The following is a 15,157-nucleotide window of genomic DNA, read 5'->3' as shown; positions in this document are numbered from 1 at the left end:
CCCTTTGCTCCCCATTCCTCCAGGGACCACAGGCCATGGTTCTGTTTGGGGAACCGCCCAAGAATGCCTCACTCATGGCTTTAGCCCATCCTCAGGCTAAAGGAGACCCAGGGAACAAGATCTTTCAAAAACACCCTTTAGTCCCTAGTATTTCAAGTCTTAACAAGGTCTGAATGAGACTCCAAGGAATACCAAGAGGGTGCTCATAAAGCCTGAATGATCCCAAAACACACTTTGTCTAAAGATCATCTGGTTCCCAAGCCTGGCTGTGCTTCAGAATTACCCCCTGCGCTTAATGAAAAATACATATTCCCAGTTCTACCCCCACGCGTGGGGACCTGGAGGTTCAACAAACCTCCCTCATGACCTTTCCATAGCCAGTGTTCACTAGATAGGGCTTCAGACTTCCCGAGTCCTTCTGGGTGGAAGTGTACTCAAGGATGCAGGGTTTGGGGTGGATTCTTCAGACCTCAAAAGACCAGGGTCTCCAGGGTCCTGAAGCCAGGTGGCATCAGATCCTACCTAGGAGCAGGAATGATGGCAAACCTGGGAAATCAGTGGTGGAGAATCTTAGGCCACCAGTGCTAACTCCTGCCAGGCCAACTCAGCTGCTATGATTGTCTTCACCCTAGAATTTGAGACTCCTCTGTGTCCCCATCCCTAGTAACTGTCGCAACTCTTTTAACTTAGCATATGGACCCAGTTAACAAACCAGTCCAATCCCCCAAGAATCATTCAAGGCCTATATTCAAGGACACAGCATCCTAGAGGTAGGATTAATGATGAGGGATTGGACGGTCAAGGTCACCAAAGCTGGAACTGCAAAGTGAAGCATGAGGTCATCCCCCTCTACTCAAGTACTTATGAGCTCCCAGCTCTTGGCTTGTTCTCGGGATGATTCATTTCCGCTTTTCCAAGGATGACTTCTGTCTCCCAAGAAATTATGGGACAAATGCTGAAAAAGGCTTAGTCTAGAGAGATGGGCCCTCTCTAAAGAAGGTTGGGAGAGGTGGGACAGACGTTGGGGCACCCGTATAATTTGTCAGTTGAAAAACTCCAAGGCCCCTCTGTGTTGCCACAGGACGTGGCCCAGGTCAACGAGGAGAACCTGCCCGTGTACAACCGCTGCGCCCTGTACGCGCTGGGCGCGGCCTACCTGAACCTCATCAGCCAGCTCACCGCCGTCCCTGCCTTCTGCCAGCACGTCCGCGAGGTTGGTGTCCTCACCCCACGGAGAGCGCGGGGGGCCCTCGGCTTTGGGTTTCCCCAGAACAACTTGTCCTTCATTGCGTGGGCCCCGTGCTTAGTCCGGGCATTGAGGAAGGGTTGACAGAACAGCTAGGGACAGTGGGAACTTACTAGAGGCAGCATTTCCTCCTGTAGGACACCGCAGAGCATGGTGGGGTCGGCCACGGGCAGGACCTGGACCCCTTCCTCATCTGCGACCTGCCTGCCTCTACTCCCTGCCCCCTGTGCCACCCCTGCTTCCAGAACCCCAGCCACACACGCCTCTCATGTCATTTGGGACTAACACCACTTTTTTTTTTAAGTTTTTTTTATGAAAGTTTTCGAATATCACCAAAGCAGTGTGAGGAGAACAGTGGACATCATATATCGATCATGCAGATGAAACAGTTGGGAAGGTTTTCCCACATTTGCTTTATCTCGTTTTCTCTTTTTCTTATGTCAAAGCAGATCTCAGCTATCCTGTCATTTTACCCCTATAGATATCAGTGTTGTGTATAAAAAATATGGACACCTTCCTACATAATCACCGTGCTATTAACATACCTAATCAAGTTATCAATAATGCCTCGGTGTTATCTAATACCCGGTCTGTAATCAGATGTTCTCAGTTGTCCCCAAAAGACGTTTTAAAACATACTGAAGTATTTATAGGTGAAATGATATAATGTCTAGGATTAACTTTAAAATACACAAGCAAAATGAACTAAAATAAGAAACCTCCGGTCTCAGCTGGCTTGGGGGTGGGGGGGGGGCACGGGAGGGTGCCATGTCACTGTGACCCCCAGCATGGGCCAATAGGGGGTGCAGAAAAGGCCATGCCCAGACATCCATTCAGACAGTAGCCACAGCCTGGCTCGCTCACTCCTGCCCGTACTTGCATGCCAGCTACCCTCCCACCTCTCACCGTCTTACCATCTTACACTTTTCCTGTCAAAAATTTGCCAAGGGTACTGAGGGAAACTCCACCTGTGGCTGTCCATCAGGATGTTTTTGCCATGCACCTGGGTTGGGGGAATGGTGTGACCTATGCTCCCTTTTTCCTGTTTACATAGAAAATAGGAATAGGGCACAGGAGCAAGAAACTGCTGTCTCCTGGGGGCTAAGTCCCCTGCATTTGGAGGACATTTGATGCGTAGCCATCATCGGGGATGGCCTGAGCGGTCTGCCTGGGCTTCTCAGGCTGCTGTGAGGGTCACTGTTGATCCGAGTTTCTCCCTTAGAAGCCCAGCTGCGGGGGGCTCTGCCAAGGAGTCTGTGGGAGGAAGGAACTGCCTGGGGGGGGAGGAAGCGCCCTCATTTGCCGGCTCAGGGCTCCTCCCTGTCGTCCCCAGCTCTTATGTGGTTCCTCCCAACTCCAGGTGATAGAGACCAGGAAGAAGGAGGCTCCGTACATGCTCCCCGAGGATGTGTTTGTGGAGAGGCCCAGGTGAGAGCACACTTGGGACGTGGTCAAGGACACCCAAGGCAGCAGAGTGAGACGGTGGGGCAGTCTGAAGCCAGGGGCCGAGGCCTTTATGGGCTCCAGGGCTGAAGAGGGACCCTGCCTGTGGCCCAGACGTCTGGGTCAAGTGTGACCTTCGTCATGGGGCCATAATCCACGCCTTGAGCCATGTCAGTGTGTTTGCTGTAGCGTATGTGGCGTAAACTCGGGGAGCTTTGGCCAAGCCCACGGGCCGTGCATCCTGGAGAAGTCGTCCCTGCAGGACACCAGATCCATGCAGGTGGCGTCCTCAGACTGCAGTCTGTGTCACGTCAGCCTCAGAGGAACCCAAGGAAAATACTGTGAAGAAACAAAATGTCCAAAAATAGGGGGTAGCTTTATTAACGATGGCCTTTCCACCACGCGGTTTGGAAGCAGCGGTCATGCGAAATACGCACCGTGGAATCGGGAGATAAAATCAACCGCAGAACAGGGGGTGGGCTGACGTGTGCGTGCACACGCGCATAGCTGTAAGTGACCGAAGGATTCTGCGCAAAAGGACGTTGTCTCTGGAAAGCGGGACTGTGGGTGATTTTCTTTTCCTTCTGCTTCTCTGTCATTTCGTATGAGTGTTCCTCATCATAAAGGCATTAGGAAATCCCTCTAGTTGCCCGTTTCCTTCTGTGTCTTCCAGGTTGTCCCAAAATCTTGACGGAGTAGTGATCGAGTTCCTCTTCCGCCAGAGCAAGATCAGCGAAGTCCTGGGGGGCAGCGGCTACAATTCCGACCGGCTCTGCCTCCCCTACATCCCTCAGCTGACAGGTAGGCGCTCTGTGCCAGCCCTTCCGAGCCTGCCTCCCGAGCTTCCTCACCAGGACAGGGCCTGAGTGTGAGGGACTCTTGGGCCCTTCGGTCGCCTGCCCTGGTCCCTTGCGTGTCACACAAGAGCTGACGAACGCAGTGGAAATCTACGGTGAGAGCCTCTTGATTCCCCCACCTCTTCTCCTCAGGGCAGGATCCTTGGGAGAAAGTGGCCCCTGAGACAGGCTGGCCTGTGGACGGGAGAGGCCCCACAGAGCCCGACAGAGCACACGTGGGCTGTGCAAGTTCTCTGCCAAGTTTAGTTCCCGAAAATTCTTAGACCAGTCTCCCGGCATCTTGGAGTTTCATTTTCCTTGACTATAGAATAGGGATTAGCAACACCTGCCTTAGAGGGCTGGCGGGAGACGCACACAGGATAATAATAAAGCCAAAGGCACTTCCGGAAATGCTCCGCAAGTGACAGCTACTCGTGCAAGTCGAGACGTGCTTTCTGTCACGAGCAGCTTCTTTGTGCTCATCACTGATTTCAAAATCTTAGCCCTAAACAGCAAAACTCACCACCCGACGGTGGGCAGAGGAGGCCAGCAGCCTTCAAAACACCAGCTGTAGCCTCCGTGTGGACTGAGCCCTCAGAGGCTTGAGGGCCAGGCAAAGGGGGGTGGGGGGCGTTGGGAGATGGTGCTAGAGGTGTGAGCCTGGCTCGCTCCGAGCCCTGGGAGCTCTAGCTTCTGGGCTTCCCTTTCCCAGATGAGGATCGCTTATCCAAGAGGAAGAGCATTGGAGAAACCATTTCCCTGCAGGTGGAGGTGGAGTCTAGGAACAGCCCAGAGAAGGAGGAGGTGAGTGGCATGCTGTCCTGCATCCCCAGGGGAGGGGACCTGCTCTTGCTCCCTGCAGTCAGGTGCTCCAGGCTCCAGGCCCCCTTGACCGCGTAACACATTTAAAGCTGCATGGAAGGCAAATTTCTCAAATGTCCCAATCTCTTACCGTCTCTAATCATATATATCATAGATATTTCCGTCTGGGAAAATTATATGCACTACACACACACACACTCTCTCTCTCCCATGATGATGTCATACAAATCCCTCTCGAGAAGCTTGCTGGTGGTCATTTCCCTTTCCCAATGGAGGCAGATGTGCTCCATGTTGGAAATTGGAAGACCTAACAGAAGAGATGAGGGTGAGAATAGCTTTCACGGTGTTCCTTCCAGATAGAGCAATAGAGGTGCTTTTTTAAAGACAAAGTTGCAGCTTAACGATCTCTCTTCCATCTTCTCTTGGGGGCTGTGAATATCTAATTTCTGTTCAAATTAACTGGGGATATCTCCCCTGCCATTACTTCTTCTACCTCAGAAAATAAAGCAGATGTGCCCATGAGTAAGAGAAGAAGGAATCACAGTGGAAAGACTCAGCTTACTCCTACAAATGAAAAAGAGATATGGGGGGGAGGCAGAGAGGGAGAGGAAGGGGTCGTGAGGGAGGTGAAGCCCTAAGATACAGCACACTTGTGTTTAATGGGGTCTCCCGCCAGTAAGGGAACTGATGGACACGTGAGGAAGCTTCAGCAGGAAGTGAGGAGGATGCCCCTGGCAGGGAGGGGGACTGGGATAGTTTCTGCCCATTGGTGCTGGGGTAGTCGTGGAGGACAGCCTCAATCCTGAGCCTTTGCCCAGATGCACTGGAACGAGAAGTCGTTGGGGTTGGGACCAAGCCTCCCTCTAACTGTGCCCTTAGCCACTTCCCCAACTCTTCACTCATTGAGACACTTGTCTGGAAACTTCCCCTGGAAGGAAGGAAGCTCTGACCCAGGCTAATTGAAAGAGTGGAATGAAGCCGAACCAGGAGTCCTCCAAGACCTTCCAGCTCTGCAGGACAGGGAACCATGTCAGGACTGCCGCGTGAATTGGCTGCTGTTTCCCCCATAGCTGTGATTCTCCCTTGGCAGGAGTTAAGAGACCCTCAGGAATTGATGAGTAAACTGAAGCAGAAGGAGGAGAAATGCTTGCCTACGTACAGAGCCTCCTCCTCTCGTGTCCCGTGGGTCACCAGAATGGGTTCCTTTTCCTCCTGGGACCCCACCTAGCTCAGGGAGAGCCTAGTAGCTACAGGCAGGGTGTGGGGGCCTCCACCCCGTGCCCTTCAGCCACGCTACCCTTCTCTCCGCTCTCAGCCCGACGTGCACTACCAGAATCCTGCGGGGGCTCCCCGTAGCCTTAAATGCCAGGTTCATAGCAGTTGATCAATAAATGCTGGTTTGGTCAAATCCCAAACCCAGCGCCTGGCATTCAGAGCCATCTCTAGTCTGGGCTGGTCCGACCGGCTCATGTTATTTCCCTCTTCCCTCTGGCAGACAGCCTCTGGGCCCTTGTGGCTGCTGTGCTCAGACTCCCAGGGGTGGCCTCGTCCGGCTACAGGTCTTTGCTAGGAATCCCACGTGGGAGGCCCTCCCTCTGCACCTTTGCACCCATGAACCACCCACCCTTCCACGCTCAGCTCACGTCCCATTTCCTCCACAAGCCTCTCTCTACCAGCCCTTGACCAGTGACCTTCCTTGTCTCTCTGGGCCATGACACCGTTCCCCAGCCCCTCACACGGTGGCCTGTGCTGAGTGGCTGCACGGAGGGACGTGCAGAGTTTGAATCCTCGGAGTGACTGACAGCTCAGCACGGCTCTCTCTGCGTGTCATTCCCGCGCTAACAGACTGTGCCACCTCTACCACGTGACCAGCCGAGAGTCCCGCCCATACCCAGGGCTCACTTCATATCTCGTCCATGACTCTATCCCATAGCTCCCTCTCTGGCCTCTCCTCCTCACGCTAGCCTTTGCTGAATGCTAAACAAATCAGAAAAGGACAGCTCAGTGAATTTTCACTCAAGGAATGGATCTGTGCAGTCACACCCAGATCAGGGGACAGAACATTGTTGTTGCCCAAGAGACCCCCTTCCCAAAGGGAGCCACTAGCCTGACCGAGGTCACTTCTTGAGCTTTCTATCAGTGAAATCATTTTCTCCTGTGTCTGCTTCACTTAATACTATTTTTAAGTGATGGGATAGGAATGAATCGTGGACCTGCCTCAGGGAGCTCAGACGCTACTGGGGAACACCTGGGACTTAACTCAAGGTCTTCACGGCTTTCAGCCTCCAGCCCGAGGCTGTGTGTCCATGGGGTCCTTCTTTGCATGTATTATCTTCCACCTCCTTTAATAGGCTCTGCGAGGCTTGAGATCCTGTGGCCCAGGTCCCTGAGCCAACCTCAGCATGTCTGACCTTTAGTCAATACTCAAATCACCTCGATGGATAATCTGATATCCTGAGTCTTCAAAAATGTTATTCAGTTCTTACAATTTACGTACCTGCCAGCTGCTTCCTCTTGCTGCCAGTATTTTCTGTTACATTCTCTGAAGGTTTTTTTGAGTTTCACAGGGTTTTGCTCCCACAGGGCTTAATGGGACAAGCTGGGGTGGGGGGACGGGGAGGGCCGCGAGCTCTTTCAGGTGATTCTCCGCACGCTGATGAGGACTGGGCCTCCCCCCTCCAGCTCACTGCCCTCCATCAGGGGGCAGCTCTGTGCCTGCCACCTGCTGGGGGAGCTTCAGAGACCCTGGTGAGAATGTGGGTGTCCTGGGGGAGCTTCCGCCCATGGGGACATTCTTCTGAGAAGCAAGGGGGCTGCCAGGTAACTGAGGAAGCCAGAGCCGCATCCCCCACCCTCACCCCACCTTTCTGAGCACTTCTGTCCCTTCTCCCTCAGCGAGTGCCTGCCGAGGAGATCACCTATGAGACCCTAAAGAAGGCCATCGGTAAGTTGGCGGGGAGGCCGCGGCTGGGTGCGGGGGCGGGCAGGGGTGTGCGCAACCTGCTGGGGGATTCAGCACAGAGGTGAGGGGAGGCGGGCAGCTTCCCTGAAAGTCCTGACCGCTGCCAGAGCTGCCTTGAAAAGTTCTCTTTCCTGATCGGGGTCCGCAGCACTGGCCAGCCTATCCTGTGTCAGGCAACCCTTCTTCGACGACAGCAAGATGCCTTTAAATGCAATCAATTGAGGGTTACAGCCAATTAGGTAAAAAGCAATTCTGTATAAATACTTAGACGAATTTTTGGTGGATTGTAATACAAAAGACAAGTTGACCAGTGAAAGATGAATGCTATTCATCGTATTAACCCTACTAATAGTTACTGGCAACAGATTTTAAAATGCAGAAGTACCTCCTTTATCTGGATTAGTGGGCAATGAAGTATCCAAATAAGAGAATTTTTCTGATAACTGATGATAAATTATACTTTCAGATACCAAACTGTTTTAATTTGGGCTGCCCCTGGTAGCATTCCTTCTGAATGCACATACTGGTCTGCCTTCTTACGTGAACATATCTGACCACTCCCCCCCACCACCTTCTTTATTTTTGCTGACTCATTTTGGAAACTAAAAGGAATATGTAGAAGCCTTAAACTGGACGACCTCAGACTGTTGGGCCATAGGGGCCGAGCTCTTGTCTTGGCTTTTGGGACCCATCTCGCTTTTCCACTGTTGACATCCCTTCCAAATTAATGCCAGAGTACTTCCTGTTCCAGGAACTTCCTTTGAGAGTCCTAGTGGTGATGCAGCCACTCGGGGCTTTAAAAGCCCAGCTGAAGGGTCCACTTCACTAGTTCTCAAACTCTTTCACAAGCAAAGGGGCTGAGCCTCGGGCCAATTCAGGAATAGATCTAGCCTTCATGGGCCCAAGTAATGGCACCACACCCTCCATGCCCTGCTCTTCCGCAGAGAGCAGAGGCCAAAACGCATTCATGGACAGTGCTGCCCTGGAGGGGTCCACCCATCCTTCCGTCTCCTCCAGCCCTTGCCCGCACATCAGTGGGGCAGGACCTCAGGGCTGACCCAGCTCTCTGTACCGCAGTGGACAGTGTGGCAGTCGAGGAACAGGAGCGTGAACGGCGGCGACAGGTGGTGGAGAAGTTCCAGAAGGCACCCTTCGAGGAGATTGCGGCACACTGCGGGGCCCGGGTGAGTGAGCCATAATAGGGGTGAGTCCTTGGGGACCAAGCAGATGCTGGATTTGGGTCCAGGGCAGGGCTGAGTTTCTAGGAGATCTTGGCACTTTCGTCACCCAGAAATTAGCATTTAGACCCCAACAATGCCCTGGCACTACATCGTTTCCCCCCAAGAACCAAAAGGCTTGGCTATTCACCATACACTCCTTTAGATCTCGTAATTTCCATGTAAAGAGGAAGTCCTGACCTCAGGAACTCCGCATCAAACAGACAAACTGTAGTACTTATAATAGCAAGTATGTAACTGGCACTCAGGCACTCGCCAGGGCATCTTACATTTTTCCACTTATGTCATTTTCATGACAACTCTGTGAGGTCCGTGCCTTTATGCTCATGTCATTACGGACGGCGGGGGCGGGGGAAGAGCCATGGCAGAGGAAAGATGGTCAACATTTGCAGTAGGGTCCCACTTCCAGCCGGGGGACCCCAGCAGGAGGAATGGAACAGCCTGGCCCTGGAAAAGAGATTTGAAAGAGGAGGTGCCAAATAAGTAAAAAGAAGGACTCGTGTCTATGCATTTCTTGAAATTGATTAGAATTTGTTAGTCGCAGTGGCCATCTTAGTAACAATGAAACATAATTGTAAATATCCTGAATCTACAAATAACTTCTATTTTATTGTAATTTCTTTCCTCTCAATAAAAATACATGTTATTTTCTTTTCTATTACATAAGATGTATTATCTATATTTCTAGATATATTATTCTAGATGTATTATCTATATTTCATAATATATATATATATATATATATATATATATATATATATATATATATATATATATATATAATTGGATGTGTAAATAGCTATGGATTTTTCTGGGCCTATGTTATTCTCACCTCTTGACCCATGTCCAGAGGTGGGTGCCGCTCATTTCATGAGCTCAGAGTTGAGGCCCACTCCTCAGCACAGGCACAGTCTCACTCCCCGTGTACATGGGCTGAGCCAGAGCCAGAAGGGACCGGAGAGAACATGCCCCCTAACCCACCAGGTTTGCACAGCTGCTCCTTCGGAGTTAAGGGGAGATCCGAAACCAGCTCTGAGCCTCCTGACCATATGCCCAGCAAGCCCTACTGCCCCCCCTGGAGAAACCAAGGGCCCTTTAAGAACTGCCTGCTGAGGCCCTCCTGGGGGTCCTGGCCTCTGTGCTGTCCCCAGCAGGCCTTCCTTGGTGGCCCGGCCTGATCTGAACCCACGGCCAGGATCCACAGAGAGGTGCCAGAAATGAGCTCACACCAATTCCCTTCCTAAGACTGCAACTGCCCCACACCTCCACGGGTTCTCTGGACAGCTGGGCTCATGAGAGCTGGCACAGATGCAGGGGAGCCCCCAACTCACTTCCCTCTGTTCATGTCTAGGCATCACTGCTGCAGAGCAAACTCAATCAGATCTTTGAAATCACCATCCGGTAAGTGGCAGCCCTGGGCGGGGGACCCCTCCTCCTGAGTCCTCCTCGCACACCTAATCCCAGGCCTCTCTGCTTGCAGCCCCTGCCTCCAGGGCTGGAGTCAGGCACCCAGCTCTCCCAGACCAGGAAATCAAGACTAGAGGGAGAAAGAGAGAGTTCGGTGAACCCCAGAAAAGAGCCAGGGGTCCTAGTGTCCCAGGCTGGGACTTTCTAAAGAAACAATGTCACTGTAGAGCCTGCAGTGGAGCTAGACTTCAAGTGAAGTCTAGAAGATTCTAAAACTTGCAGCCTAGGAACCCATGGAGTGATAGTCTCTAGTCCCTGCTCAAAGAAAAACCCAAATCAGCTACTCTTTTTGGTTGCACAGGGTGGGACCCGAGAACCCCCTTCTCACGCCTTTCTCCTCCATGTGCTTCTACCCAGGCCCCCTCCAAGCCCATCAGGCACCATCACCGCAGCCTACGGCCAGCCTCAGAACCACTCCATCCCCGTCTACGAGATGAAGTTTCCCGATCTGTGCGTATACTGAATTCCAGAAGACAGAGCTCCTCGGAGAGGTGGGGTCTGAGGGAGGGGCTCGCCCTCACAACCCATCCCTGTGGCATGGAAGTCAGAACTGAGATCTCAGAGAAAAAGCACCTCAGTTAGCAGCACCTCCCCAGCTAAGCAAGGTGGAGCCTCGGGCCCCCTCTCAGCCCTCCCACCTCCTCTTTGTCTTCCCTGAGGGAGATGGGCCTCCTGCCCCTCTGGGGCCAATAAGCATCTCCGCTGCCCTTTGTCTCCTCCTTTGGATCCACCAGGAGCCCGGAACCACGGAGGTCTCCAGAGGGAGGCAGGGGTCCCCGAGATGCTCCTGTTTGGTGTAGCATGGGAAGCGCTTTCATGAGGTGGTCTGGGGGGCACAGCTGCCAGTCCCCCAGGAGGGAACGGACAGAGACACGGTCGGTTGGAGGAAGCCACGGACGGCAGTCAGGAGAAAGCAGGGCAGGCTCCCAGATGCTCTGTGCGAGGCTGGGCGGGCGCCTGCTCTCTTCCAGAGCGTTCCCTCCCTCTGCTTGGAGGCCTCCAGCTTCTCCTCCTTTCCACTCTCCTGCTCACCCTACCAGTTGTGTCCTTGTGATTCTTTCTATTATTAATTCATGTCGAGCCCTTCCAACAGAAACTGCAGTCGAGATACCACGCAAGGCAAGAAAGGATAAAAATCAAGGGGGGGCAGGTTGGCCATAGAGAGGGCTGGCTCTCCCCAGGCTGGGCCTGACCCCTGTAGAGGAACAGCAGGCAGAAGTGGGCAAGGCCATGTCTCTCTGTAGCATCTTCTCACCTCCTTCGTTCAGAGGGAGCTTGTTGGGTCTTCCCATGGTTCTCTCCCTTCTGGATGTTTCTCAGAGTTGAGTTTTCTCTCTCCGATGCCTTTCTTCCTGAGGATCCTAGCCTGTTTCTCTAGCCTCTGGGTTGAGGGAGGGCAGAATGAGATAATCTGGTTCAAGAAAATCTGGTTCTATATGGTCCAAAAAGAACAAGAACAGCAAGGGCCCCCAGGCCTGCCCACTGCACTTCCTATGGAGAGGCTGCCAGCCTGATTCAGGGAGGGGGATGGGGAGGGGGTTCTAAGGATAGCATTTTGCATCTCAAGGATGTTAGAGTCAACCTTTTGGATATTTAATTCAAGGAAAGAAGGATCCAGCAGCTAATATTGGAATGATCTCTTCTCTCTTTGGACAAAGTCAGGACATCGATGCCAACTGGCAAACTGAGGCTTGGGGAGAGGCAGTAGAGACCGCTCTGGGTCTCCATTTTTTCTGAGTGCCCTGCTTGTCTGTGCAGAGGAGGAGGGAGGGGCTACTGCACAGCTAGAAGACCTTCTGCTGGGCTCTCTCTGCTGCCCCCACCCATCCTCCCGCCAGAGGCCTTTGTGCTGCCCGAGCCTCCAGGGTCCCCTCCCATGGCAGCACCATATGGTCCAAAATAGCCCCTCTCTTCTCTTCCAGGAAAACTTCCAATGGTCAAATGATTCCTCCCTGGAGAATTTGCTTTTTAAAAAGAGGGAGAATGAGTAGATTTCTTGACCCAAAGAAATCTTTTTTTAGGCTACAATTTTAGGCAGTGTAGGGAAGGGTCAGAAGCAGGGTGTTTCTGCTAAGGGGAAGGGGCTTCCTGGGACACCCTCTGGTCACACCCTGGCCCATAGCCCTGCACAGACCCACAATGAAAGCCTGATTATGAGGATAAATAGGTATATTTTCCCAAACTGGGAAAACCTTAACGTATGCATTTTCCCATTACATGCGCAATAAATGTTTTGGATCGGGGGGGGGGGGCTATCTGACTCTTGTTCTATAGTTTCCACCCTAGTCGGTACCTCTGTGCTATGGGCCTATGGCTACCGGATGGCCTGCATGATTACAAGGCCCAAGGGGCCTGGCTCCTGCTCCCCACCCCCACCCCACCCCCACTTTTGGCTTCTGGCTCTGTTCTATGGTTCTTGGCTAATGCTGAACCCAAATTTATAAGCATGAGCTCAGATTTCTCTTTACCTCACTATCTCTTTATGAAGAAACAATTTAAAATAAAATTTGAAGGCAAATAACCTTTGGAAGAAACTTCAGAGAAAATCTCAATCTTGAGCCACAAATATGTCTTTCCTTACTGGATCTTTCCATCTTTATCCCCTGCTTGGCTTTGATGAGAAACCCTGTTTCTGTCTCGTGTCCACTTGACTTCAGTGTCGACCCCCTGGCAGCTGCACCCTGAGCCCTGCCCCCGGGGTCCTGGTCCTGGGACCAGGGCGTCGTGGCCCTGGAGCCTCGTTCTAGAGCCAGCGCTAGAACCAGAGATCTGTAGGCCCACTCAGATGCCTCTCCCACTTCCCCACCCTGGCAGTAGAGTGAAGAAACAGGTGCAGGGTTACCATTCTTCATACACTCACCCCATCTCTGCCCGAAGCAGCTCTTTCCTTACCTCACGACTGCTCAGCAAAGATGCGCTTCCCTTGGAGAACTAGCCATTTCTTGAGTGCCCTCTTCTCAGTTTCAGTTTAGAAACTTCCACTCAGTAGAATATTGGATTGCCTGATGACATGAAGCAGAACCTGGATCCCAGCCGAATATGCCTCAGAGTCAGAAAGTAAGGTGACTGTTAACTCGAACAGACAATTCCTTGGTCAACTAAGCAGGGTCCGTCGCACCCACACCCACCTCCCACGAGCCCAGGGAGAGAGGCAAAGCAGAGCGTGGTGGGCGCCCAGGCCTTGGGCTTCACATCACTGCTTCCTGCCTTCCAACCCCTCTGGCGTCTGGCTGCACTGTGTCACGCGACCGAGCCTTCTTGCTGCCTCTCTCTGTTTGGCTTGAGCCAGCAAGCTCATCCAAACCAGCTGCTCCCCAGAGCCACTGAGGACTCTTGCTTCAGGGCCAAGGGGTAGGTTTGGTTAGCACTCTGTTGGCAGAACTTAAGGCATGAATGTATTTGAGATTTTAGGGGTTCTATTAGTTTGATTGAATCCTGTAAGTGGGTAAGAAGCAGGTCAGCAGAAAGTACCAGTATGATCCTGGAGGCTCCTTGTTTTCCTTTCAGTGGGGTCCCCAATGCCCGGTGCCTGTGCCCATTTTCCACTCTCTGAAAAGTAGAGATAAGTAGTTGCTTGACTCCTAAATGCCTTCTAACCAAAGCGGAGCCCAAGTAGGTGAGAAGAATTGGAAAGGTCCTCCCTCGGGTGCTGTCCTCTGTCCGGCCTCCTACACAAGTGCAAACGGATTGGGCGTGAAAAGGTGGGGCTGGGACCGTCCACAGTGCTTGAGAAGCACGAGGACCATACACATGCTTCCCTTTGCCCTGGGGGTCTGGGTCCCAGAGGACATGTTTCACTTGGCCCCAGGATCGCAGCAGCTCGGGGTACCTTGAAACAGCTCAAAGCCAGACCTCTGGGCTTCTCTGGGGGCCCCTGGGTCATGATAGCTTCCAGTTGCTGCTGCATGCTCCCCAGGCCTTCTGACCTGGTCACAGAGAGTGTCACTGGGAAGTGAGGCCATTTCTCCCAATCCTTCTCTGTGACCTTAAAATGGCAACTGGCCTATGGGGGTCTGTGGGAAAGGACGAGGCCCGTGCGTAAGGCTGAGTAGTAGTAAGTTTAAAGGTCGGCAGGGAGGATGGCTCATGAGAGCAGGTCATGCCTGCTTCCCCAGCCCCTAGACCCTGGCAGCAGATCCTGCTGAAACAAGGTATCTTCCTGGTGTCTGAGGAGGTTTAGGGCCACGTGCTGCTGCTCCATCCCCTAGAAATCTTCTGGTTAAAGTGACCCTAGGTCTGAAGATTGTAGAAGGATGGTCATGGTGGGCCTGGCCAGCTGAGGAAGAGGCGAGGAGACACGGGGACTACGGATGGGACTCTGTGCCCTGTTGGGGTCAGAAGGCAGTTTTCCATGCTCTCCCTTAGCACCAGCCAGGTTGACCAGGTCTTTTCTCCTACAGGGGACCTTGGGGCCTCAGGCCATCACTTTCCCCTTCCGAGCTCTTCCTCCCTGACTGTCAGTTCTGGCCTGCGGAGTGCAGACCTGTAAATCCACAGATGCTGCAGGATTACCCATACATTGTAGCATGTCTGTGTCCATTTAGACCCTCATGAGCTGGCTGCGAGTGTATGTGCCCGCGTGCACACGTGTGTGGGCAATGTAGTTCATAGTTGACCATATATGTACATAACAGCTGACGTATTTATATGGGAGTGCAGAATTAGTGCCTGTGGCAGTTTTCTGTATTTTAAACTCATTAAATCAAATTAGTTTTATTTTAAGGAAGGGGAAAGAGGAGTGGGGGTGAGGGGGTGTTGTAGGAAGAAGGACTCTTTAGCAGTGATTAGGTCTATTAGTCATGAGTTCCCAATGAGTCTTCTTGATGCCCTTTTCAAATAAATGTTAATGTTGTCACCACATGGTTGTGTATTTGGTTTCTTTAAAGTAAATGGGTTTTGGGGGGATGCAAACAGGATCTGAAAATACCAACATCAACTATTGACATTTAACCACCGCCACCTACCATTACTTTACTCAACTAAAAAGGAAGGAAAGTAGGGGAAAGATGCTACCAAGATGTAAACATGAAGCTCAAAATTCCCAGCATGGGAGCACCCTCAGATGGGAAAGCCTGGGCCATTTCTTCATCACAGTGACTAGCCTCTAGCCCCATTACATAACCCACCGTGGGGGAGATTTTAG

General features: G+C 52.2%; 1 protein-coding gene and 1 long non-coding RNA gene across 4 annotated transcripts in view; one reads left to right on the top strand and one right to left on the bottom strand.

Moving 5' to 3' along the window:
• The window catches only part of EFR3B (EFR3 homolog B), an 87,417-nt gene extending 72,545 nt beyond the window's left edge, over nucleotides 1–14,872 (top strand). For all 3 annotated transcript variants that reach the window (XM_045809289.2, XM_045809288.2, XM_045809287.2), the window contains exons 16-23: nucleotides 1,082–1,213; nucleotides 2,607–2,674; nucleotides 3,363–3,490; nucleotides 4,238–4,329; nucleotides 7,243–7,291; nucleotides 8,387–8,493; nucleotides 9,899–9,948; nucleotides 10,372–14,872. In XM_045809289.2, the coding sequence (XP_045665245.1) occupies nucleotides 1,082–1,213; nucleotides 2,607–2,674; nucleotides 3,363–3,490; nucleotides 4,238–4,329; nucleotides 7,243–7,291; nucleotides 8,387–8,493; nucleotides 9,899–9,948; nucleotides 10,372–10,477 (732 nt within the window). In that variant the 3' untranslated portion in view covers nucleotides 10,478–14,872. The remainder of the gene's footprint in view (nucleotides 1–1,081; nucleotides 1,214–2,606; nucleotides 2,675–3,362; nucleotides 3,491–4,237; nucleotides 4,330–7,242; nucleotides 7,292–8,386; nucleotides 8,494–9,898; nucleotides 9,949–10,371) is intronic.
• Nucleotides 8,855–13,047, bottom strand: LOC123799949 (uncharacterized). Its single transcript, XR_006781764.2, has 3 exons — nucleotides 12,907–13,047; nucleotides 11,270–11,395; nucleotides 8,855–8,994 (listed from the first exon to the last, which is right to left on the bottom strand). It is a non-coding gene; the product is annotated as an uncharacterized LOC123799949 (long non-coding RNA).
• Nucleotides 14,873–15,157: the final 285 nt, after the last annotated feature.

The sequence above is a fragment of the Ursus americanus genome, chromosome 7 (genome assembly GCF_024610735.1).
Source record: "Ursus americanus isolate L20-20 chromosome 7, mUrsAme1.1.p, whole genome shotgun sequence".
Taxonomy (NCBI): domain Eukaryota; kingdom Metazoa; phylum Chordata; class Mammalia; order Carnivora; family Ursidae; genus Ursus; species Ursus americanus.
The sequence above is the reverse complement of the archived record's forward strand: the minus strand, read 5'-3'. Positions and strand labels throughout refer to the sequence as shown.